This window comes from Rhinolophus sinicus, linkage group LG02, assembly GCF_036562045.2.
Source record: "Rhinolophus sinicus isolate RSC01 linkage group LG02, ASM3656204v1, whole genome shotgun sequence".
Classification (NCBI taxonomy): Eukaryota; Metazoa; Chordata; class Mammalia; order Chiroptera; family Rhinolophidae; genus Rhinolophus; species Rhinolophus sinicus.
This window is the reverse complement of record NC_133752.1, coordinates 87,931,491-87,953,940: the sequence shown is the minus strand read 5'-3', so window position 1 is coordinate 87,953,940 and position 22,450 is coordinate 87,931,491. Positions and strand designations below refer to the sequence as shown.

The 22,450-nt window shown below is 48.8% G+C and overlaps 1 protein-coding gene and 1 long non-coding RNA gene across 12 annotated transcripts in view; one reads left to right on the top strand and one right to left on the bottom strand.

Moving 5' to 3' along the window:
* The window catches only part of FRMD4A (FERM domain containing 4A), a 565,649-nt gene that overhangs the window by 528,564 nt on the left and 14,635 nt on the right, over nt 1-22,450 (top strand). For all 11 annotated transcript variants that reach the window (XM_019738286.2, XM_019738288.2, XM_074324782.1 and 8 more), the window contains 8 exons: nt 3,817-3,950; nt 7,546-7,668; nt 10,618-10,846; nt 13,551-13,607; nt 16,084-16,321; nt 17,154-17,321; nt 19,186-20,054; nt 22,214-22,310. In XM_019738286.2, coding sequence (XP_019593845.1) covers nt 3,817-3,950; nt 7,546-7,668; nt 10,618-10,846; nt 13,551-13,607; nt 16,084-16,321; nt 17,154-17,321; nt 19,186-20,054; nt 22,214-22,310 — 1,915 coding nt within the window. The remainder of the gene's footprint in view (nt 1-3,816; nt 3,951-7,545; nt 7,669-10,617; nt 10,847-13,550; nt 13,608-16,083; nt 16,322-17,153; nt 17,322-19,185; nt 20,055-22,213; nt 22,311-22,450) is intronic.
* On the bottom strand, nt 8,397-9,126 carry LOC141569992 (uncharacterized). The gene is made up of 2 exons (XR_012493765.1): nt 9,005-9,126; nt 8,397-8,720 (listed from the first exon to the last, which is right to left on the bottom strand). It is a non-coding gene; the product is annotated as an uncharacterized LOC141569992 (long non-coding RNA).

Sequence of the window (22,450 nt, the reverse complement as noted above, 5' to 3'; positions counted from 1 at the left end):
CGTTCTAAAATCACTGCAATTTTTACTCTCCCACTCCACGTTTATGGTTTTGTCCTTATTTTTTACTTCTTTTGTGCATGTGTGTTTGTGTGTATTATTTATTATTATAATTATACCTGGTCTTCCTACATTTGCTTTTTAACCTTTGTACTTGCTTTATAGTCGGTGGATCCACTGCTTTTACTAAGTGTTTGCCTTTGTCAGAATGTTTTCCTTTCCTATATTTTCTTATTCATATTTTTTATCTTTTCTACTTAAAGAAATCCCTTTAACATTTAGTGACAATGAACTCCTTTAGCTTTTTCTTGTCTGGGAAACTCTTTATTTCTCCTTCAAGTCTAAATGATAGCTTTGCTGGGTAGAGTAATCTTTGTTGTAGGTCCTTACTTTTCATCACTTTGAATATTTCCTGCCAATTCCTTCTGGTCTGAAAAGTTTCTGTTGAGCTCCCTTGTGGTAACTAACTGCTTTTCTCTTGCTACTTTTAAGATTCTCTGTTTGTCTTTAACCTTTGCCATTTTAATGAGGATGTGTCTTGGTGTGGGCCTCTTTGGATTTTTGTTTGGGACTCTTTGTGCTTCCTGGGCTTGTATGTCTATTTCCTTTACCAGATTAGGGAAGTTTTTAGTCGTTATTTCTTCAAAAAGGTTTTAAATCCCTTGCTGTCTCTCTTCTTTTGGCACCCCTCTGATGCAAATGTTAGTACACTTAACGTTGTCCCAGACGTCCCTTAAACCATCCTCATTTTGTTTAATTCTTTTTTCTTCTTGCTGTTTGGTTTGGGTGTTTTTCTGCTACCTTGTCTTCCAGATCACTGATTTGATCCTCTGTCATCTAAGCTGCATTTGATTTCCTCGAATGTATTCTTTTATTTCAGTTATTGTACTCTTTATTTCTGACTAGTTCTTTTTTATGGTTTGTATCTCTTTGTTTCCATCTCTGAGTTCATCTTTTCTTCCCCTATGTTCATTGAGCATCCTTATAACCAGTGTTTTGAACTGTATCTGGTAGATCGCTTGCCTCCATTTCGTTTAATTCTTTTTCTGAAGTGCTGTCTTGTTCTTTCATTTGGGGTATGTTTCTTGGTCTCCTCATTTTGGCCAACTCCCTGTGTTTGCTTCTATGTATTAGATAGATCTATTATGTCTCCCAATCTTGGCAGCGTGGCCTTGTGCAGTAGGTGTCCTGTGAGGCCCAGTGCACGATCTCTCTGTCACCTGAACTGGGTGCCCCAGTAGTGTCACATGTGTGGGTTGTGTGTACCCGACTGTTCTAGTTGCACCTTGATTGCTGTTGGCACATCAGTGGGTGAAATTGACCCTCAGGCTGACTGGCTGTGAGGGCTGGTCATGGCCACAGTGGACAAGCTTCTGTGTGGGAACTGATCCCACAGAGCAGGAGTAGCTTTAGTGGGGCCCTGATGCCATCCAAGTCCACCCTTCAGGTGTGTTGTTTGTGGAGCTGGTTGGGTGGTGCTCTGGTGTGTTCTGAAGCTGGCCACAGAGTGTGTTGGTTCTGAAGCCTCTTGGGAGGGGCTGCAGTGCAGGCCAAGGTCAGCCACCAGTTAGCCCAGCTTGGGGCCACTTCTGGGAGCTACAGTATGGTCTGTGATTGGTTGCCGCTTGTGCTGGGCTTAGAGGTGCTTGGGAGAGGCTATGCTGAGAACCAAGGCAAGCTGCCACTAGTACTGAGCTTGGGACCCTTTTGTGGCACCACCATGTGAGCCGAGGCCAGCCACCTCTTCTGCTGGGTTTGTGGCCAGTTAGTTGAAGCTACATTCCAAGCCAACACAGGCTGCAGCTTATGCCAGGCTTGAGGCACCCTGATGAGAGTTGCAATGCAAGTTGAAACCTGTCGCCATTTGTACTGGGTTAGGGCTGCTTAGCAAGAGATACAGGGCACACCAAGGCCAGCTGATGCTTGTTTGGGGTTTGTGGGCCTTTGTGGGATTTTTAGGAAAGTCTGCAGCAAGAACCGAGGCAGGCTGCTCCTTTGAAAAAGCCACTGCAAGCAGCTTGAGCCTGGCATGTGAGCTGTGTAGGATGGGGTCTCAGAATCACCAGGGTGGGGCAAATGGTGTTAACCAGGTTAGTGGAGAGGTCAGATTTAGTACCTGCCAGGGCTTCCATCCCAGGGGAGATTCCCCCGACCCATGCCTCTCCAGCCCTCGCACTGAAGTCAGTCAATTCAGGTCCTCCGTGTATATCCCTGGTGCTTTGTGAGTTGCTGTCCTCTTGCTGGAGATTAGGGACAAGTGTTTGTGAGCGAGTGAGTCTGTATGTGGGCCGTTTAAGAGGATGCCTGAGTTTCCAGCAGCTCTCTGTCTCACCCAGGTGGAATCCCCACTATTTTCTACAGTCAGATGTTGTAGTGACTCCTCTTCCTAGTACTGGTGCCCCAGGCTGGGAAGCGTGATGTGAGGCTGGGACCCCTCACTCCTCAGGGGTTCCTCCATGGCCAAGATATCCCTCCCAATTCTTAACTGCTACATGAAGGTGTGAGACCAGCCCATTCCGCATCTCCACCCCTCCTACCAGCCTCAAGGTGGCTTCTTATGTCCTTCATATTAGGACTTCTGTTCAGCTAGATTTCAAATTGTTCTAAATGATGGTTCTGTCATTTAGTTGTAGTTTTGATGTGTTCATGGGAGAAGGTGAGCGCAGTGTTTACCTACTCTGCCATCTTGGCCTGAAGTTTCATTTCTTCTATTGTTTTAGGTCTTTAATCTTGCTCAGCTAGTATTATAATTTCCACTGTAAAGATATTGCTCATCTTTCATTAGATTTCTCCCTAGGTGTTCGATGTTGTTTGATTCTGTTGCCAATGGCATCAGGTAATCCCCTTGAATGCACACCCAGTATCAGCTGTCCATTTCTAACACTTCTCTCCATGAGCCTGAGAAGCTAAGTAATAACCAGCTTTTCCTTTTCCAGGGAGTCGGTGTATCTTGTCGAACCCATCAAGGTAGAAAAGGTGTAATAGTTTCACTGCAGGAAACCTAGTTTGGAATCCAAACATTGCAGCCCAGAAATTATTCTTTTGTTCTAACCTAAATCTCTCCAGTTGGCATTTCAGCTTATTTTCTTTTAGTTTGGTTCACAGTTTGCCTTCCACAAAGGGTTTCATATCTAACAGTCCACTATTTGAATTATCATGCAGGTATTTCTGCCATGTTGTAAAAATATGTGTAACCTTTATTAGGAGGTAATTTACTCATGATACAGTATACAGTTAAAAAAAAATACAATAAAAATCTAACATTATTTTTTAAACATACATGCTTAGATAAAAAGGTCAAAAGAAAATGCCCGACAGTGGTTATCTCTGGGTGCCTAGCTTATGGACTAATTTTTGTACATGTCTACATTTTCAAAATGTTTATGATATTCATGCACTATCTTTGTACTAAGTTAAAAAAACACAGCATTTTAAAATGGAAAAATAATTAGAGCTACATATGAAAATTACTGGCTTGAACTTCACTTTCCCCTTCATTGTGTAAAGTCTATTAAAATTTGCTGGTGCAATTAAAACAGGTATGCTTCATATTTTAAGATAACCAAGAAAGAGAAACTTCTTTTTCAGGTGTGTAAATTTCCCTGCCAGTGCTTCTGATTAGCTATAAATTCTGCTTTCTGCTAAGTGCTGAGAATTTACTCTTTGCACTTGGAACCCTGCAACACCTGTTTTATTTCACACTCGCTTGATTCCTGGGTAAATCCCAGCTCCACCGTGTGGGCTCCAGTTAAATTCCTTAGTGGTCCAGATGTGTGTCCCCCCATCAGCTGGCCTAGTAACCCCTCTGTTTATTGATAGGTTCTCAGGAATCAGATAGCTCTCAGTCTGCCAAGAAAGACATGTTGGCTGCCTTGAAGTCCCGGCAGGAAGCTCTGGAGGAAACGCTACGCCAGCGGCTGGAGGAACTCAAGAAACTCTGCCTCCGAGAAGCTGTAAGCAGTTACTGTTTCATGATGGGGAAATCTGTGTCGTCTGTGCCCTCATCTGTCTTCACATATTTATAAACGGTAGTGGTGGGGATTATAAAGAGAGCATAAGAGGGAAGCAAGACCTCTACTGATACACAAATGTTGGAAATGCCCAACCCCTCTCATGTCCCCCATCAGAAACACAAGTAGTGGACGTCAGTGCGACACTAGGAGACCAGTTAAAGCGGGTCCTCACAAAGTCCAAAGTGGGATCCCACTAGAGGCCAAATGACAAGTAATGATAACTGTTATGGTAGCAATTATAAATAATAACAACATTTGCTTGGTGACTCTTAGTTTATGAAGCATCTCCTCATATGAGCTTACCTCCTAGAATATAATGGTTGGCACCATCTTCCTAAGATTTTGTGTCTGAGTTTACTGTTATGATGACTTTTGTTTCTCTGGAGGCTGTGTAAGATTTATCTTTGGGATTCATACTGAGAAGCATCATTGGGGATCAACAAGGAAACCAGGATTTCACTTGATATATAATCCCCTTTAGAACTCATCATCTAATATTATACTCTTTTTTAAAATAATGAAATCTTAGCCTAGTGATATTTTTGTTTTATTCCAAGTAATGCTTCCTCAAGCCCACGTATACGCTGGTCTCCAGTTTCATTGGGATTCAGAGGCTGCCACTGTTGTATTTATTTGAATGTCCATTTCCATCTTCTTCTGTTTATTCCACAGCTCTCTGTTAGCAAGTTTGAAGAACTGAATTTTTAATGCAACATACATTACTGTGCGTGTGTGTGTGTGCACGCACACGTGTGTGCATGTGCTTGTACATGGACAGGATGTGCTGGGAGCCCTCCAGAGAGATTATAGTCCACATGACATTCCATAGAGCTCTGTTAGTGAACATTTGATAGTGGGAAATGTAAAGAGGTTCCCAAGCTGTAGTCCCCTCCCCCACATAATAGTGCCTTGCTGCAGGCAGAATGAACAAGGGGCTGTAGAATGAGATTGCATTACATTTCAACTTGGCTTAATTACACTCTGGATTAATTTAAACCGGAGCCAGCTCAAAGCAGACCCACATTCACACAAACCGATTGCAAACCTTAGGAAATCAAGTGGCCTGGCCGGGGGATGTGCTCTGTGGTACCATTAATATTAGCAACCTTTGCGTAAAGAATGTGCTGGAAGGGTTGGAAAAACACAGGTTTGGGTGTCTGCATTTAATAATTTGTAAAGCCTTATTTTGTTTTTAATAGAGGCAGTGTCCCTAAGCCCAGCAGGGAGTCAGCCTAAGAAAATTGGAGAAACATGTCAGGGCAAGGTTAGCATGCGTTAAGGAAGGTCTCACTGTCTGTCTTAAAAATAAAAGCAAAATAAGGAAAACAAAGCTCCCACTTCTTCCGATGTTGACAGCAGAAAACAGGACTTGAGCAGAAGAAATAACCTCGCTGGCCGCAGGCAGGCTGCTTCTGGGCTGGCTCCCACGACCACCTCCCGCCTCATCTGTAATCAGCCACAGGAGAACCTTCCAGCCAACTCTGTTCCATATCACACACACCACAGCCCTCAGCCCAGAATATGGAGAAGCACTCTTTGTCCCCTGGGGAGCAAGCGGGGGCAGCCAGACAGGTGGAGTGGGAGCATTTGGCAGAAATAACAATAGAAGAGGAACCGAGCCAAGCCCCCACAACAGGGCATGAAATTCCTCCTTCCCCACGCGGCTCTGGTTACAAGTGAAATCAGATTAAATGTGGAGAATCGAGGCCTTGACTCAAATACCTTCAAGCAGATGGCGAAAAATCAGTAGCCTCATTTTTTAACATATTTTGTTTTAAAGCCTCAGGTACTTTAGACTTAACAAATCAGTGGCCATGTGAACACCTTTCCCCGACTTTTTATAAAGTTCAGGGTAAAAAAGAAAATCCTAACAATATGAAATCCTCAGTATGTGTGTTATTTGTGGACTGACTTTTAGGGACGCAGATAAAAATATTGCAGAATAAACGTATAAGGACTTTGGTGACATTTGAACTACGTGAGAGAGAGGAGAGAGAGAGAGAAGGAAGAAAGAGGAGGAGGAGGAGGGAGGAGGAGGAAGAAGGAGGAGGAGGGAGGGGAAAGAGAAGAGGAAGAAGAGGAAGAAGAGGAGGGAGGCAGGGAGGGAGGGAGGGAAATTACAGAACACTTCATACGCAGATAGTTGGCCATTGTGCTCAGAAATGCTTACAGTGAGGAATAAAAAGGCCAAGAGTTCATTTCCCCGGGGCCTGAACACAGAAGGGAAGGGACCCAGGAGAGCATGGAGTGGGGTGCTTGTGCACATACCCATGCACTCCAGTGCGTGTGTACACACACACTCCAGCACACACACACACACACACACACACACGCACACACACCTCAGTGTGAGCATGCACACACATAGAGTGGTGGGGAAGAAGGTCCAGGTCACGCCCCCTCTCAGCATTTGGGTCAGTGCCTGGAATCTGTTGGTTCGGGCTTTCCTGCCTGTCGGACACTTACAGTGGGCCGCCCGGCACAAAAGCTTTTTGTGTGGATGAGGGACTGCGAGCTCTTCTTGAGTCTGTGCAGCACAGGCATTAGTTTGGGACCAGAAACCAGGGCTGGGCTTTGCCTGGAGGTGCCCCCTGTGCCACTGGAGGCACACACTGGCTCTCCCAGGGTTTTCTGGTCCCCGGAAGTGACTCCTTGCAGCTGATGCCTTGGCTTCACCACGTGGCTTAGCTGCTGACTCAGGTTTGATCTTTATTTGGCCCGAACACATTCCTCTCGTAGAGCCCAGTGCTAACCCAGACCAATTCCATGGCCCTCAGAGTTTGCAGGATCATTGTCACGATGGCGTCTGTCAGCTAAGTTCACTGTCAGTATACTCACGGCAATTAGATTTCCAGAGCCCAAAATACACAACAGATCTGTTTTAATACCCTCATCAATAATATGAGTGATATTTTCAGTTTCTACTGAAAATCTTATTTGTATACATTTAATATCTTTTAAGCTCGGCCTATCATCTGGCCTGCGTAGAATAATTAGTATCATTTTTGGTTTCTAATTTACGTCCTATGCCTTTTTCTGGGACTTGCCATATAGGTACCACTCTTCCTAAGAAAGCTGTTTGAAAGACATTTTCATCTGAGATCATTGTGAGGGAGTATTCAATGCAGAGGAAAGAGCACAGGCGCTCGAAAGAGTGCACATCATGCGCGGGCTATGCCCCTTACTCGCTGTGCAGCCCCTCCTGGCACACAGTGGGCATGCAGGAGACTCTTGGGAAACTAGAAAATGAATGAAATGCAGGTTTTACAGTGACAACCAAGGGTGATTTTATTTATCTGACAGATTTACTTTGGGAGGAACTTTCAAAGTGCATCTGTTCTGTAAAGAAAGGACTGCTCCTGTCCATTTAGAGCAATGAAGTGATGTTTCAGAAGTTCCTTTAGGCATTTTTCTGAAGGGTCCTATTTTGGATCTGTGCATTGAAGTGTGTGTGTGTGTGTGTGTGTGTTCATGTTCAAAACCAAGCACATGCCCCCCTCTGATCCATCCTCTCCTCGCGCTATTGCACATTTAGGAGCTGACGGGCAAATTGCCCATTGAGTATCCCTTGGATCCAGGGGAGGAACCACCCATTGTTCGGAGAAGAATCGGGACAGCCTTCAAACTGGATGAACAGAAAATCCTGCCCAAGGGAGAGGTGCGTCCTTCTTTCTGTGGTTGGATTCTCTCACGTTATCCCCATTTTCCCATTTGGTAGGGCTTCCAGGTTTTCTATAACAGTTCCTTAATTCTACCCAGGGCCAAATGCCCTTTCCCATTTCCTCCTGAGGATCTTTCCTTTTGCCTCTTGTTGTGTTAGCTGGTGGGTCAGTAGGTGGCTCCCTTGGTGGGACTGGTTTGCTTCCATTCATAAGCATCTTGATTTTAGTGGAAGTTGTTTCTGACACGATAGGCCTGTGGCAAGCTGCTAAATTAATCCTGGGAGAACGTTCTAATACCACCCATTACGTCTCCTTTTAATGGCCTCCCAGCCCTTTATTGCACAGAGCCAAGCGTAATGTCTGATCTATGGAAGAAAACCAAAGAGGAAAGAAAACTTAAGCCATGCCCACAAGGGGCAAGGATGCCACTGGCTGGCTCTTCCCTCGGTGGTCCCAACTTCTGCCTGCTGCTAAAATCATGCCTGGGCATGAGCAGGGTGCTGGCCCCTCCTGACCGCCCTTGTCTGTTTGGAGAAGTCACCGAAGCATCTCTCATTTCTCCTCTCTGGATGAAACATTGGTGGGACTGAGACTGGACAGTTCCAATGTGGGGTGGGGGAGGGGGAGACTTGCGTATCCAGCTGGTTAATAAGTTACCCAGCCTCAGCCCAAGAGAAATTCAAGCCCAGGCATACCTTCAGGCCTCAGGGTCATGTCCAGGAAGTGTCTTTCCAAATTTATTCTGAATAAAGTTATTCATTAAAATGCTATTGAACAGAGGGCTTGCAAGGGCAGCCGTCAAAGACAATGGAGAAAGGAATACTATACGTGTCTAGTCATTTAGAAAAGTAACCGGGAGAAACCAACATTCCCATGTAACACCACGGTGGGAAAGCATGATGGTGAATCCATAAGAAGACAGGTGCCCTGGAGCCAGTAGAAGGGGTGGACCAATCCCCTGAGATTGGCACCAGCAGGGCCCAGGGGGCTGGTGGCCACACCAGAATGCTGCACCCAAATCTAAAGCTTGACCAGGCAGTTTCCTCTCCTGTAAAACAAAGTTCAGAGTCCTTATTAGGATTTAGGAGACCGTGTGGTTATGTATTTTTTAAATCTGCTGTGATTGGAATTGCCTGAGGAACTTCCTCTCGCTGTGCTGGGCAGACACCAGGCACGCCCCTTTTACGAGGAGACCTCACGTAGTAATGGTCCCATTGCCCTTCCCACAGTCCCCTGCCCCCACTGCACCTTCTCACCAGCTGCTCCTTCATACTTGTCAGCAAACGATGCCATTGGGTCCCCGAGAACCCCACATGCATCCATCTTCCTTACCTGTCCTTGCACGTGTTGTCCCAAAACCCCTCAAAGGAAGGACCACAGAATGAGGTGGTGCCCTGCAGAGTTCCTCTGGGAAGGAAGAGCTCCCCATTCCTCCTAGAAATGCGCTTGGCGGCCTGTTCACACAGCAGGCGGCCATCTGTGCAGACAGGCTGCCAGCCTGTGCTTGTCTCAGTCAGTTGATGTAGTAAGAATTTGTCCTCGGCGCCCACAAAATTTTGGGGCAGTGCCTCGAGCCAGGGCTATGGGAACAGTCCCACTCACAGATCAGTTTTTGTCCCTGGAGACTTGTTTGTTTCCAGGCCATGGGCGGGAGTCCACCCCAATATTCTCCTCCCTCCTAGAGAACAAATGCAGCCAGCATTGGAAGGATCTGGAAGGAGATCATGATGGCCTAAATAGTTCCGTTTGATCTTCACCTTTCCCTCTCACCCCTGGTCCCCATTCCCTTCAACTCAGAAGGAGACCAAGCTAAGAGTTCCCTGCTGGACCGAGGCCCCAGCCTGCTGCGTGGTGCCCAGAGGCCAGCACGTTGTACCCGGCCACTAACTAGGAACATCTGTTGATTCGGCAAACTTGCCACGTGCTCCTCCAAGGCTGGATGAGTTCCTGTCAGCCTTGGGCGTGACCATGGGTCACCACCTAGGGCAGGATATGGTGTGGTCTCCCAGCCTCACGGGTCAGACTTGAAGAAGCGTGACTTGGTCCGTACCACGTTGTAGAAAGGCCAGCTGCAAATGTGCTGCCCTGGGTTTCATCCTGTGGGGCCACCAGGCTTTTTCTGACACAGCTTCATTTTTTTTCTGAGACCAAAACTCTGAGGGAAAATTCACCCATCTGCTCCTTCTGGCCAGAGTAAGGGGTAGAGGTGGGAGGGAGGCACCCAGGGAGAGGAAGGAGACTGGCCTGGCACCATCCTAAGAGTCGGGGACCCGGGCCCCACCGTCACCCTCCACCCAGGCGTCCCGGTCCGAGCAGAGCTGTTATGAGTAGCCAGTGTGAGAGGGACACTGGGGCTCTCAGAAAGGGCTCCCAAAAGGACATAGGTGAGTGGGGCTAACCCACCATGCAGGGCTCAAAATCTGAGTCGGGTGAGCAGGAGGGAAGGGCATGCACACGTGGGAGGTCTCTGTTTGCAGACCAACAGACGAGCAGGGCAGAAAGCTGCTCTGGAAACAGTGCTTCAGCCGGTGTCTAGCGTGGAAAGCAAATGCCACCCGGATGGGGCTGAATTTCCACGAAGGCTCGGTCTTCCTGAACCTTGCTGGAGACAGTAGAAATGAAGCCAGGCCACCCCAGCTCATGGATTGGGGACTCTGCTTCTCGGCAATGGTGCCCATGAGGGCACCATCGCTTGTCTCCAGAATGGACCAGGGGCCACGGGTCTTGGAAGTGAGTGTGCCCAGGGCACTGGACGCCAGAGATTTTAGCCATGGGGCCACTGGGGGGCCAGGCAGGGAGGGGTTAGGTACCGGGACTGCTGCGTTCCTAGTCTGCATGTCCACCAGGAGTAGGGAATGCTTGCGGGCCTTGGATCAGTGGCAGAGGTGAGGGGGACACATCTGCCCAGCGTCCACTAAGTATAATCGTGGCTCTCCCGCCCTCAGGAAGCTGAGCTGGAACGCCTGGAAAGAGAGTTTGCCATTCAATCCCAGATCACAGAGGCTGCCCGCCGCCTCGCCAGTGACCCCAACGTCAGCAAAAAACTGAAGAAACAAAGGAAAACCTCGTATCTGAATGCACTGAAGAAGCTGCAGGAGATTGAGAATGCAATCAACGAAAACCGCATCAAGTCTGGGAAGAAGCCCACCCAGAGGGCCTCACTCATCATCGATGGTCAGTGCTGAGCCCCGCCCCACGGTGGGCACACTGCCCCCACTGCCCCAGGGAGCGGGCACCAGTCCTGTGAGTGGGCTGAGAGACCAGCTCACCATGTGACCTAAGCAAGTTACATAACCTCCCTGTGCCTTCATTTTTTTCATCCATAAAATGAAGCTAATAAGGCCTGAGGCCAGATGAGAGTAATAAAGTGCACTCAGGTCCATAGACGCAAGCGTTATGCCAATCGAACTATCATTATCACTATTTATTGCCTCCCTAAGGGAGCCTGCAGCCATGAGCGAAACACCCCTCCCCGCGAGCTGAGCCCAGTTAACTGGGCAGCCCTAGTCGTGCCCGGGCTGGCCCAGGCCTTAACATTCTCAGGGACCTGATCAGCCTCCCCAAGTCTGGGTGGAAAGGTGTGAGGCTGGGCTACACTGCAGGCCAGCACCCCTGCCAAACCTCTGTCCTGTCTGCCTCAGGGGCTTCTGTCCCAAGGCTGAAGCTGGGGAACACACTCTGATTGTCTAGAGCCCTGAACTCGGCTCAGAGGGGTTAGGAGTTTGGATGATTATATTTGGTAAACACTAGGAGGAAGGACCCCCCCAAATCTACCAACAACCATCAAGTCCCCCAAATTGTTATAATCCTTTTTATCCCTAAGTCAGCAAATTCTTTGAAATGCATATCAAGTGTTCTTTCATTTATGCACATTTAAAATACTTTTGCTCCAAGAAGACAGAAAGTACAATAGAGGTTACCAGGGGCAGAGGTAAGGCGATGGGGACTTAGTGTTTAATAGGTGCAGGGTTTCAGTTTGGGATGATGAAAAGTTCTGGAGGTGAAGGGTGGTGATGGTTACACAATAATGTGAATATACTTAGTGCCACTGAACTGTACAGAAAAAAATGGTTAAAATGATACTTTTTATAATATGTATATTTTACTGCAATTTTATGTATGTGTGCACATGTGTGTGTATACACACGCACATGCGCACACACACACATACCAAGGGTGCCAAAAAAATGTACACAAGTGGACACTTTGGTCACCATTGCTCAAGCAGTAGTTCGCCATAATCAGAAGTGTCTAGACACTGATGGTAACCACTTTGAGCACCTCCTGTAATTGCAGAAGTCAAACGTGACTTGTATTCATCTTTTGTTATTGGTATATATTGAGTATTACAATTTTAATACAGTTTTCCTTTCTTAAAATTGTATACTTTTTTTGGCACCGTGTGTGTGTGTGTGTGTGTGTGTGTGTGTGTGTGTTATGCAATTATATATATATATATATATATATATATATATATATATATATATATATATATTTTTTTTTTTTTTTTTAACTGTAATTTTATATGCATATTTGGGCCTACTGGGGAAGCAGTGCTGTACCAGAGACTCCTAGATGCCAAAGTCTAGCCTCTCTGTCTCTTAGGCATTCACAGTCCATCAAGCAACATGAATAAAGTAAATTCCTGGTTTATAAAAGAAGAGAAAGAGACCATAAAAAAATCCTTTTGCTCTAGGAAATTTGGAATAACCAGCTTTCCCCATCTCGCCCTGTTTTCCTTGGCCAAGACTTTGTCACTTCCCCCCACTTCCTAACAGAGCTGCAGTCCCCAGACCTTCTCTATCTGATACCTCTTCTGAGACGCCCTTCTGCCCCCCTGAAGGCACTTGGGGGTCCTGGCTCCAAGAAAACATCCAGCGTGGCCGACAAAGCCGAGTCTGGAGGGCCCTGCAGGGAAGGGCGTCTCGCTGGTTGGCCACAGAAGAGCCTGGTTCTCCAGCCAGCCCAGTGAGGGCTATTCTGTTACAGCTGCCAGCAGTCTGTTTTTAAACCATTATCTGTACTAACTGATGACTGACTGGTCCCATCCAAGCCTGCAGCCATTTTTTTTAACCACTCAAGTATATATCTTCTCTATTTTGCTGCCTCATTGAAATAATGTTTTCATCTCACAGGCCCATTTGCATTAGAGGAGCAATTAAGAGTCTTCTTAGCACATTAGCGTGTTTTTTTGTGTTGTTTTTATTTCAAGAGATAAAACACTAAACTTAGTATCTGAAGACCTGGGACTATGTTACCAGGAAAGCAAAGAACCCTGGACAGACCTGCTTCCTAGGTGTGCCTCAGTTTCCCCAACTGTTAAAATGGGAGGATTATCTTACTATTTCCCTCGTGGGCATATTCTCATGGTTAATTGATTATTGTCTATGAAAATAAGCTTTGGAGAGATCGAGGCTGTATTTAGCAGCTTGTTTTCTCTACCAATGGCTTCAGAAGTTTATTGAGAAGCCATTTATTGCCCTGCTAGCAAAGCCAAGTTCCTTGCCCTGGTTTCACTTTCACAGAATAAATAGTTCACTTACTTTGGTTCAGTCAGAACATGCTGTGGGATTGGGCTGGGACAGACGTGGCTCCGCCAGGCCCGGGAGCCTTTATATTGGGTGTCCTGTGAAACAGCATTGCAGTGTCCTGTGAAACCAGAGGACAGAGACCAGGGCACACTGCAGTGTCGGGTGGGGGGTGAGCCAGTGACCCGCGACTGGCAAAGGAAATGCCTGACAGCATTTTGGTATTTCATGGGTTCTTTCCGATGAGGAAGCGAAGCGTACGGGATGGTGCTAAACACATGATTTTCACAGCGAGGGCTTTGTCTCAGGGATGTGCTGGACTCTTAGACTTCTGCTTTTTGTCTTCTCAGATGGAAATATTGCCAGTGAAGACAGTTCTCTCTCAGATGCCCTTGTTCTGGAGGATGGTAGGTTGTCCATTTCCTGCTTGAGTAGGGGGCACAGATTAATCTGGGATTAAGCTGTGTGTGGTCTGGGACAGGTCACTCTAAAGGCAAGAGTCAGGCCAAGATGGCAGCCAGGTTCCCTGCAATGCTCTCATTTCTCAGTAGTCCCTGGGTTGCGGGGGGGAGTGCATGGCGCCACGTAAATATTGGAATTTTAGTATTTCCTGTGGCTGAGAGGTAAGATTTAAGGTGCTATTCAGTGAGTGGTACTTTGCATTTTTAGTTGCCAAAACCACATTTTTAACTCAACAGAGAATCTGAACACCATACATAGTTTCCTTTTGAGTATTCATAATTTCTGGAGGAAAGAGGCAGACATTGGTTTGGATCACAAATCAAAGGTTGAAACCTGCTAGGAGAGCCTGGGGGCAGCAGAAAAAAGAAGTGACCCCACCCCCACCCCCAGACCGCCCAGCTCACTGCCACATGTAGGGGAGGAAAGGATTCCAAACACAGGACCACCTCCAAGCGTATTCCTGCGGATTTAACCTCCAGCTCACAAGGCCAGGGCATTAATGACATGGAAATATATTAAGTGGCAGTTAATTTTTTTGCCCCGTAGGGAAACCTCAGGCGGGCAGTGATAAGTGGCTATCCAGACAGAAAACATAACAGGTCCAGCCAAGTCAGAGTAATGAGGATAATTGCAAGAATAATAATAATTGCTGTTGATGTGGGGAAGGCTGGTGGGTTATTTACCCAGTCATCTTGGTCCTGCTATATTAGCAATCAGATCCTAATATTTTTATTGTCAGCTTACATGGGTGAGAGGAAGTGGGGCTGCAGGGGAGCAGGGAGCTGTGTTTTCAATATCAGAAGCCCAGCCCTTGTTTTGGCCTCTGAGGACTCGTCTCTCCAGGGGAGGGAACAAGAACCATTGGCTGTGATTCCGTTGTAACAAAGGCATTGGCTAATTTTGATGCATTATTTATGATTAGTTTCTTCCTCGTGTCCTAGGCCCCCAGACTACCTCGGGGCATTACTGGCTCACTTGGACCCCCCCACACACATAAACACACGCACACACACACACACACACACACACACTCACTCCTGTTGCAGACTCACTCCTTCTGGGGGCTCTTCACACTTTGAGGGTTGCAAGAGGCGTGGAAGCATAATGCATGCCTAGGTTTCAAGTACGGGGAATTGAGAAGTAGACTGTGGAAAGAATACTACTTGGAAATGGATTTGGGTGAACTATTGTTTGGGTTTGAGGTTTGCTTCTGAGTATTTTCCCCTCAAACACCCCCCTCTGCCTTCACAAGGGACACTGAATTTCTCCTGCTTGTCTCTGCTCCGTGCCACCCTCCCCGGGGCTCTCAACACTGGATCTCTTCCTTCACCCACTCCTAGCCCCTCTCCTGGTTTTGTCTACTTTTGAACCCTGCCAGATGACTAGTTCTTAAAGCATTGCAAAGTTTTCTTGTGGTTTTCAGACTGAATCCTTAGCCTGGAATTAGCCCCATCAGTAGGGGCCCCTTGCTCATCTCAATGCACATAGTAGGTCTGTTGTACTTGCACTTGAGCAGAGCTCCTCCCTCTCTCCCTCTGCTCCTCCTCCCCAGCTGCTGTCCCAGCTGCACATGGTCCTGGGCTCTTCCTCCTTCCTCCTCTCTGTCTGTCCACTGCTGAGGTCCCTTCCGGACCAGGCTCACCCACAGCTCCTTCCTTGCCTGACTAAATTCTCCTTCTCTGAAAGTCCTCCAGCACATCGCTATGTTAGAAGGCTACTCCCCTGAAGGCAGGCAGTGGCCTTCTATTCATCTGTAATCTTTGTAGCCCATCTCCTTCCCAAACAACTTAAAGCCAATCCAAAAGAAAAATGTATGCGAACACATTAAAAGACAATCACGTAGATAGTTCTGGAAAAAGCAGAGAAGGTACCTAGAGCCACCAGCAGATAATTACATTCAACAGATATGCTTTCATTCATTTTTTTGAGCACCTACTATGAAAAGATATTTATTGAGCACCTACTATGAAAGATATTTATTGAGCACCTACTATGTATCCACAATCATTTTAGACATTGAGGATATAGCAATGGACAAATCAGACAAAACTCTCACGGAGCTGAAACTCCTAAAAGCAGGTTAGACACTTCCTTGTCTTTTGAAAGAAAACTTAGAATGAAGATGACATTTTGCTGTTTGGTGTGAAGCAATCATGTGATGGTATTTAATGAAATTCAGGCTTTACTCCATTTGTAGCTAATCAGCATTGAAACTTCTCTTCGCATTTAATGCTGCTCAAAGTTTAGGTTTGGTTTGTTCTGAATTGACGGGTCTTGGCAACTGGGGAAGTATCATGGGACGGCTTTAAGAGTGGCTGCGGGTCTGGCTCCCCGGTGTTGGTGTCGGGCAGAGGTGGGTCTGCCTGGGGTCGGGGGGAAGGACGCCCCTTACTCAGTTCCTCTCTTTCCGTCTTTGTGCAGAAGACTCTCAGGTCACCAGCACACTGTCCCCCTTACAGTCTCCTCACAAGGGACTCCCTCCTCGGCCACCATCGCACAACAGGCCTCCTCCTCCCCAGTCCCTGGAGGGACTCAGGCAGATGCACTATCACCGCAACGACTATGACAAGTCACCCATAAAGCCCAAAATGTGGAGTGAGTCCTCGTTAGATGAGCCTTACGAGAAAGTCAAGAAACGTTCCTCCCACAGTCATTCCAGGTGAGCTGGGTCGGGAAGACCAAAGGAGGCCAAGGTCAATGCTTTTGAAATCATCAGGCTGTTCCAAATAGCATCCACAAATTACAAAATCCAAATCAACCTATCTCCTCCTTCCTGGGCTTGCCTTTCAGAAGGGCTGCGCTCACAGCGCCCTCTGCTGCTCTCCCTGCTGAGGTGCAGATGTGTCATTCAAAGGGAAATTGGGGTTTTGGCTCAGGATCAACCTGTTGGCAGATGGCTTTAATGTTGTTAAATTCCACAGGAACTAATTAGGAAGTCTTGGGCAACACTATTCCAAAATGGCAAGTGAGCGTCCACTCGTAGGAAACCTCAAGTGGTTCAGAACCCCAAGTCACCAGCCAACAGAATTCTGGAGCCAAACAGCTGTAATCTCAGCTGTGCGTTATCAGCTCATTACTCGGCTGATTGTCGAGAGAGGGTTTTAGAAGGCATTTTTGGTCTGCTTCTCTGCTTTTCTCATTTCCTTTAATTATACCCTATAAAGTTCTAAGTGGGTGCCCAGACAGGTAAATATTTGTCTCTTGGAAAACAGAATGTGTGGTTAAGGGCTTCACAGAACAGTCACGCTGCCTATTCCAGCAAAGGCTGACAAGGGTCTTCATCTTATATTCCACCCCCAACCCCCTCCCCCCCCAGACACCCCATTCTGAGGGAAAGGCTGAGAACCAGAGTAGAGATCTCAGGGAGGGAGGGTGGGAGTCCTGGGCAAGCTTTCCCGACACGAAGATGGATGTCCCAGGGTTAGTCAGCTTCCCGGGAGCAGGTGCACTCCTGCCTGGCGGTGACCAGCATGGCCTCCTCTCATTTGCAGCAGCCACAAGCGTTTCCCCAGCACAGGGAGCTGTGCTGAAGCAGGAGGGGGAAGCAGCTCCCTCCAGAACAGCCCCATCCGCAGCCTCCCTCACTGGAACTCACAGTCCAGCATGCCGTCCACCCCAGACCTGCGCGTCCGGAGTCCCCACTACGTTCATTCCACGAGGTGAGTCCACCTGGCCCTTGGGCCACTCCCTCCCTGGACCAGACCTTCCTTTGTGAGATGTGGCATTGCTGACCCCCCGTTGGCCCAGATAATAGGTGAACTAGAGTCAGACCTGGACCAGTGAGGTAGATTGTCCTTAAAATGAAGTGGAATAAAAAGCTGAGCTGGCAGTGGTGAGCCCAGGTTAGCCAAAAGACCTGATCGACCCATTGTCCATACGCAGTGGACACCGGGAGTCGGCCAGAGTCCCCTGCACACAGAGGGCATGGGAGGGGCTTTCCTAACAGAAAGGCAAACCAGAAGGGCTAGCTGGACTAGCAGGGGCCACGCGGGCCAGAACAACCTTGCACCGATGGGGTGATCTTTACTGGATAGTCCTCATGTAGCTCTCTGCGGGGCCGATGTTTGTCCTGGACTTAATGCCTCAAGGTGTAAAGTCATTAAAGAGCAAAAGGAACGAGCAAAATGTGGGCGCCCGTGAATTACACCTTCATTTTCTACAGAGGCAAAACCAAAGCCTCCTTCCATTTTATGCAAAATGAATTCATAGGGATGATATCTCAAAGGACAGATGGTGTGATATTCCGTAAATAGTGAACCGTTTTCCATGGGACAAGATGGAGCTTTCCAGGCAAGATTCCCTCATTCATTCATACATGCAGTCACGCAACAAATATTCATGAAGTGCCTATATGTACTAGGTACTATTCTAGGGGACAGAGCAGTGAAACAGAAAACAGACCACACCCCTGCTCTTATGAAACTTCCGTTGTAGTTGGAAGAGAGTCCTAATAAAGAAATATATGTCAAGTGGTGATAAGCACTAAGAAGAAAACTGAACATGACCAGGGGCTAGAGAGTGAAGGGGGAGGCCATCTTTTAAATAGGTGCATTGGAGAAGGCCTGTGTAGTAAGGTGAACTTTGAGCAGAGAACTGAATGGAGGAGGGGCAAGCTCTGAGCATATCTCAGGGAACAGCAAGGTCAAAGCCCTGGATATAGGCCGGTACTGGCATGTTCCCAGGAGGTCAGTATGGCCAGGACAGAGTGATGGAGGGAAGTGGGACCAGAGAGGAAATCAGGGACCCAGTCGTGGAGGTCCACCTGGGGGGGGGGGTGCTTCACATTCTCCCCCGGGTGATTGATAGGCAGAGCTGGAGCTCCCCCTCTTCCTGTACTTGGCCACCCTGAATTTCACATGTGGTCCTCACAGTGTCTGTCCCTGCAATATTGATGGATACTTACAGTGTGGGCTCAGATAAGCAGTATGGATTAGAAACAAAGTAGCAGCATGGTAAGTATTTGCCTCAGTCATTTTTAAGTGTTCCACCAACCTTCCATTTTAGTCTTCAATGAGAAATGGAAAAGTTTATGTGGGTTTCATAATTGTATTTGGTTGAACTATATGAAGTGCCCCTGCTGGACTGTTTTTCGACCTACAAAAATGCGCATTTCATCTGCTTCAACTAGAATAGGCATTCTCTTGGTTCTCTTTGTATGTAAAGAATCCCTCCCCACTTTTCAAAGAAAAGAAAGCACTGGTTATTGGCATACGCTTTTCAGAGGAAACCCTTAGGTGGCCGCTGACTTCAGTCCTACCTCCCACTGGGAATGAAAAACCACAGCAGAGGCCAGTTCGCCTCCAGGGAACAGCCGCCCCTCCCACCCCGCTCTTTACCTGGGAACAATGGGAAGCCCCTGGATTCTCAGAGCAACCCCGCTTTGGCCGTTTCCTAGCCTCACATTTGCAGGAGGCTCCGGGCGGTGGCATTTTGCTCTGTCCTAAGTCTGGCTGCAGAGTCCCCACCCCCTCCCCCGGGTACCCCTCTCCTGGTCCCCCAGACCCACCGGCCGTCTCCCCACAGGTCGGTGGACCTCAGCCCGACGCGCCTGCACAGCCTCGCCCTGCACTTTCGGCACCGGAGCTCCAGCCTGGAGTCCCAGGGCAAGCTCCTGGGCTCGGAGAACGACACGGGGAGCCCCGACTTCTACACCCCACGGACTCGCAGCAGCAACGGCTCGGACCCCATGGACGACTGCTCATCCTGCACCAGCCACTCGAGCTCCGAGCACTACTACCCGGCGCAGATGAACGCCAACTACTCCACGCTGGCCGAGGACTCGCCGTCCAAGGCGCGCGCGCGGCAGCGGCAGAGACAGCGGGCGGCAGGCGCCCTGGGCGCGGCGAACTCGGGCAGCATGCCCAACCTGGCGGCGCGCGGGGGCAGCGGCGGCGCGCCCGGCGTCTACCTGCACAGCCAGAGCCAGCCCAGCTCGCAGTACCGCATCAAGGAGTACCCGCTGTACATCGAGGGCGGCGCCACGTCCGTGGTGGTGCGCAGCCTGGAGAGCGACCAGGAGGGTCACTACAGTGTCAAGGCGCAGTTCAAAACCTCCAACTCCTACACGGCCGGCGGCCTGTTCCGGGAGAGCTGGCGCGCCGGCGAGGAGGGCGACGCGGGCCGCCTGACGCCATCGCGCTCGCAGATCCTGCGGACTCCGTCGCTGGGCCGCGAGGGCGCCCACGACAAGGGCGCAGGTCGCGCCACCGTGTCGGACGAGCTGCGCCAGTGGTACCAGCGCTCCACCGCGTCGCACAAGGAGCACAGCCGCCTGTCGCACACCAGCTCCACCTCCTCGGACAGCAGCTCCCAGTACAGCACCTCCTCCCAGAGCACCTTCGTGGCGCACAGCAGGGTTACCAGGATGCCCCAGATGTGCAAGGCCACGTCAGGTGAGAGGGGAAGTGGGGGGCCAGGGGAGGGCTGCGTTGGCTCCTTTCAGGGGCTTCCAGATTTTCCTAGCGCCTGCAGGAGGAATGTAACTATCGGATGTGTGCAACTTGAGGTTTTTGACCCCCTCTTTCACCCCTTCCCATTCTGGCACCGGTTTTGCCAAGTGACAAAAACCTCGGAGGGGGTGGGACAGCACATCTGACCCTCCCCGAGCGTGCTGGGCCAAGAGGCTCCCATTTCAGCTTCCTCAGAAGGGGTGCAAACCATTCCTGCAACCGCTTCTCCTGGAAAGGACAGAAATCAGAGAAGTTAGGTGAAGCCGTGTCTCAGGGTTTACCCAGCAAAGACTCACCTGACTCCCGTATAGAGTGAGACACTAGTAAGGTAGACACCTGGGTGGCACCTTGTAGAGGAAGGCTTGCTTTGGGCCTCAGCTTGGTCTGGAAGCCCCGACACTTGGCCAGTGTGTCCCCAGGAGGGACAGGCTAGCTCAGGCCCGGAGTCTGGAGCACTACCCTTGACGTCACCTGTGACCCCATCAGCATCTTCTCCTCGTGTTCCCATTTCAATGGTGCTATGATATGACCACAGTAATTTTTGTAAAGTGCTTTCAGTACCACTATTACATCTTCAAATTTTCATAACCAAATTAAGGGTTACCTTATTCTTGTAGTCAGAGCATCAGGCAGTACCAAATCAAGTAAAACACAGACGAAACCAAGCTCTCCCTTAAGAAGTTACAGTCCCTTCCCACTCCCTCTCCAAGAGAATCCTGGTGACAGCTCTGGTTCAGCAGCCACCAGATGCTTCAGGGCTCCGTGCAGCAGCATATTCTAACTCATTTACATACAGCACCCATAAGGAGACGGGGACTCATGCAGTGACAAGCCTCTGCCTCATACTGACTGTAGGAAAAGAAGGGGGGGATGGTTTTGAGACATAATAAAAATGATTTTAAAAATGGAAGAATGAGAGCAGCAAGTGGAAGGGACCGCAAGTCAGGATCTGACTTGCACCTAGAAGGAGGATTAAGTAAGGGTCAAGATGTGGGGGAAGGGGTGACCCTAAAGACAGAAAACGGGGGGCTCCTCTTTGGGGAACTGAAGGAGATTCTGGGGGCCTGGAGAGAACAGGGCAAAGAGGAAGGACCGACCGGCTGCCTTCTGTCCTGCATTCTGTCCCCGTATCCCCGTTGGCTCTTTTATTGCGGCACACTGGCCAAATGACAAGTTCCAGAGACGATAATGAAAATGATTGCGGCAATCATGAGAGAACCATGGGCTTCAAGGTCCTAGAACCTTCTCCATAGTCCTCCTTTGTCTGGAAAACAAGCCCAGTGACGTCTGCCATCGACTTCCAGGAGCACTTTGAGTGATCGAATGGGGGGTACGTTATCCGTACTCTGTGACCCAGTTAGCAGCTGCAGCGCCTGACAGAGGGCCAGGCGAGTGCATGTTCCCTGGAAATTATAGGACTTGTCTAGTAGATTTGCTTTACTTAAAGAGATTAGGTAAATCTTTGGAACATATTTTAGACTAAAACGTCTAAGAGGCTGTACCTGAGGTTTCCTGATGAAAAGGATTCCATTCCCAAGAAAGCAAAGGATGCATTTAAGGAGGATTTACTTCCTACTAAATTTTCCCAACTAGAAAAATTCTGCCCACATCAATAAACTCCTCGTCGTCAGATTTGGATGAGCTCTGACAAGCCCCGAACCTTTGAAGTGTCCAAAGGGGTCAATTATAAGCCCGAACGCGGCAGAGAGAAGCTCTGAGAACCTTTCTGGAGGTCCTCTGTTCACAGTGAAGGCAGTTTTGACACTGGGGCCACATCTGAAAATGTCCTGAGCTCTAATTCCCTGGTGTCCAGAGAAACAGGCCGTCCTACATTAGCCCTGCCCAGGACACCCTCAGAGGACGGTGGGGCGTCAGGTTCTTTGCTTCCGTGGGGCTGTCATCGTCCCTGTGGCCATGTCCCAGTGGCCAATCTGGGACCTAGGATCCCAGGTCAGCTTGATCCAGGAGGGAGCTGCGTGCTGGGGGTGGGTGGGTGTCCACAGTGTGGCACTGCCATGGAGTCAGAGCCAGCATCTCTGGAATGCAGCTCCTTCACTTGACCTGTGTCTGACCGCTGTCTTTTCTGTGCCACCTGCATACAGCTGCCTTACCTCAAAGCCAGAGAAGCTCAACTCCGTCGAGTGAAATCGGAGCGACCCCCCCAAGCAGCCCCCACCACATCCTAACCTGGCAGACGGGGTGAGTTCCTTTCCGACCTTTCATCTTCCTCTTCCAGGTCTAGAATGCGCCTCAGCCTTCCTTGTCAGTTAGGGAGAGTGCAATCAATGCGAGAGCCTAGTGACAGAGGGTTCAGCAAGACAAGTGTTCTTCATTGCTGG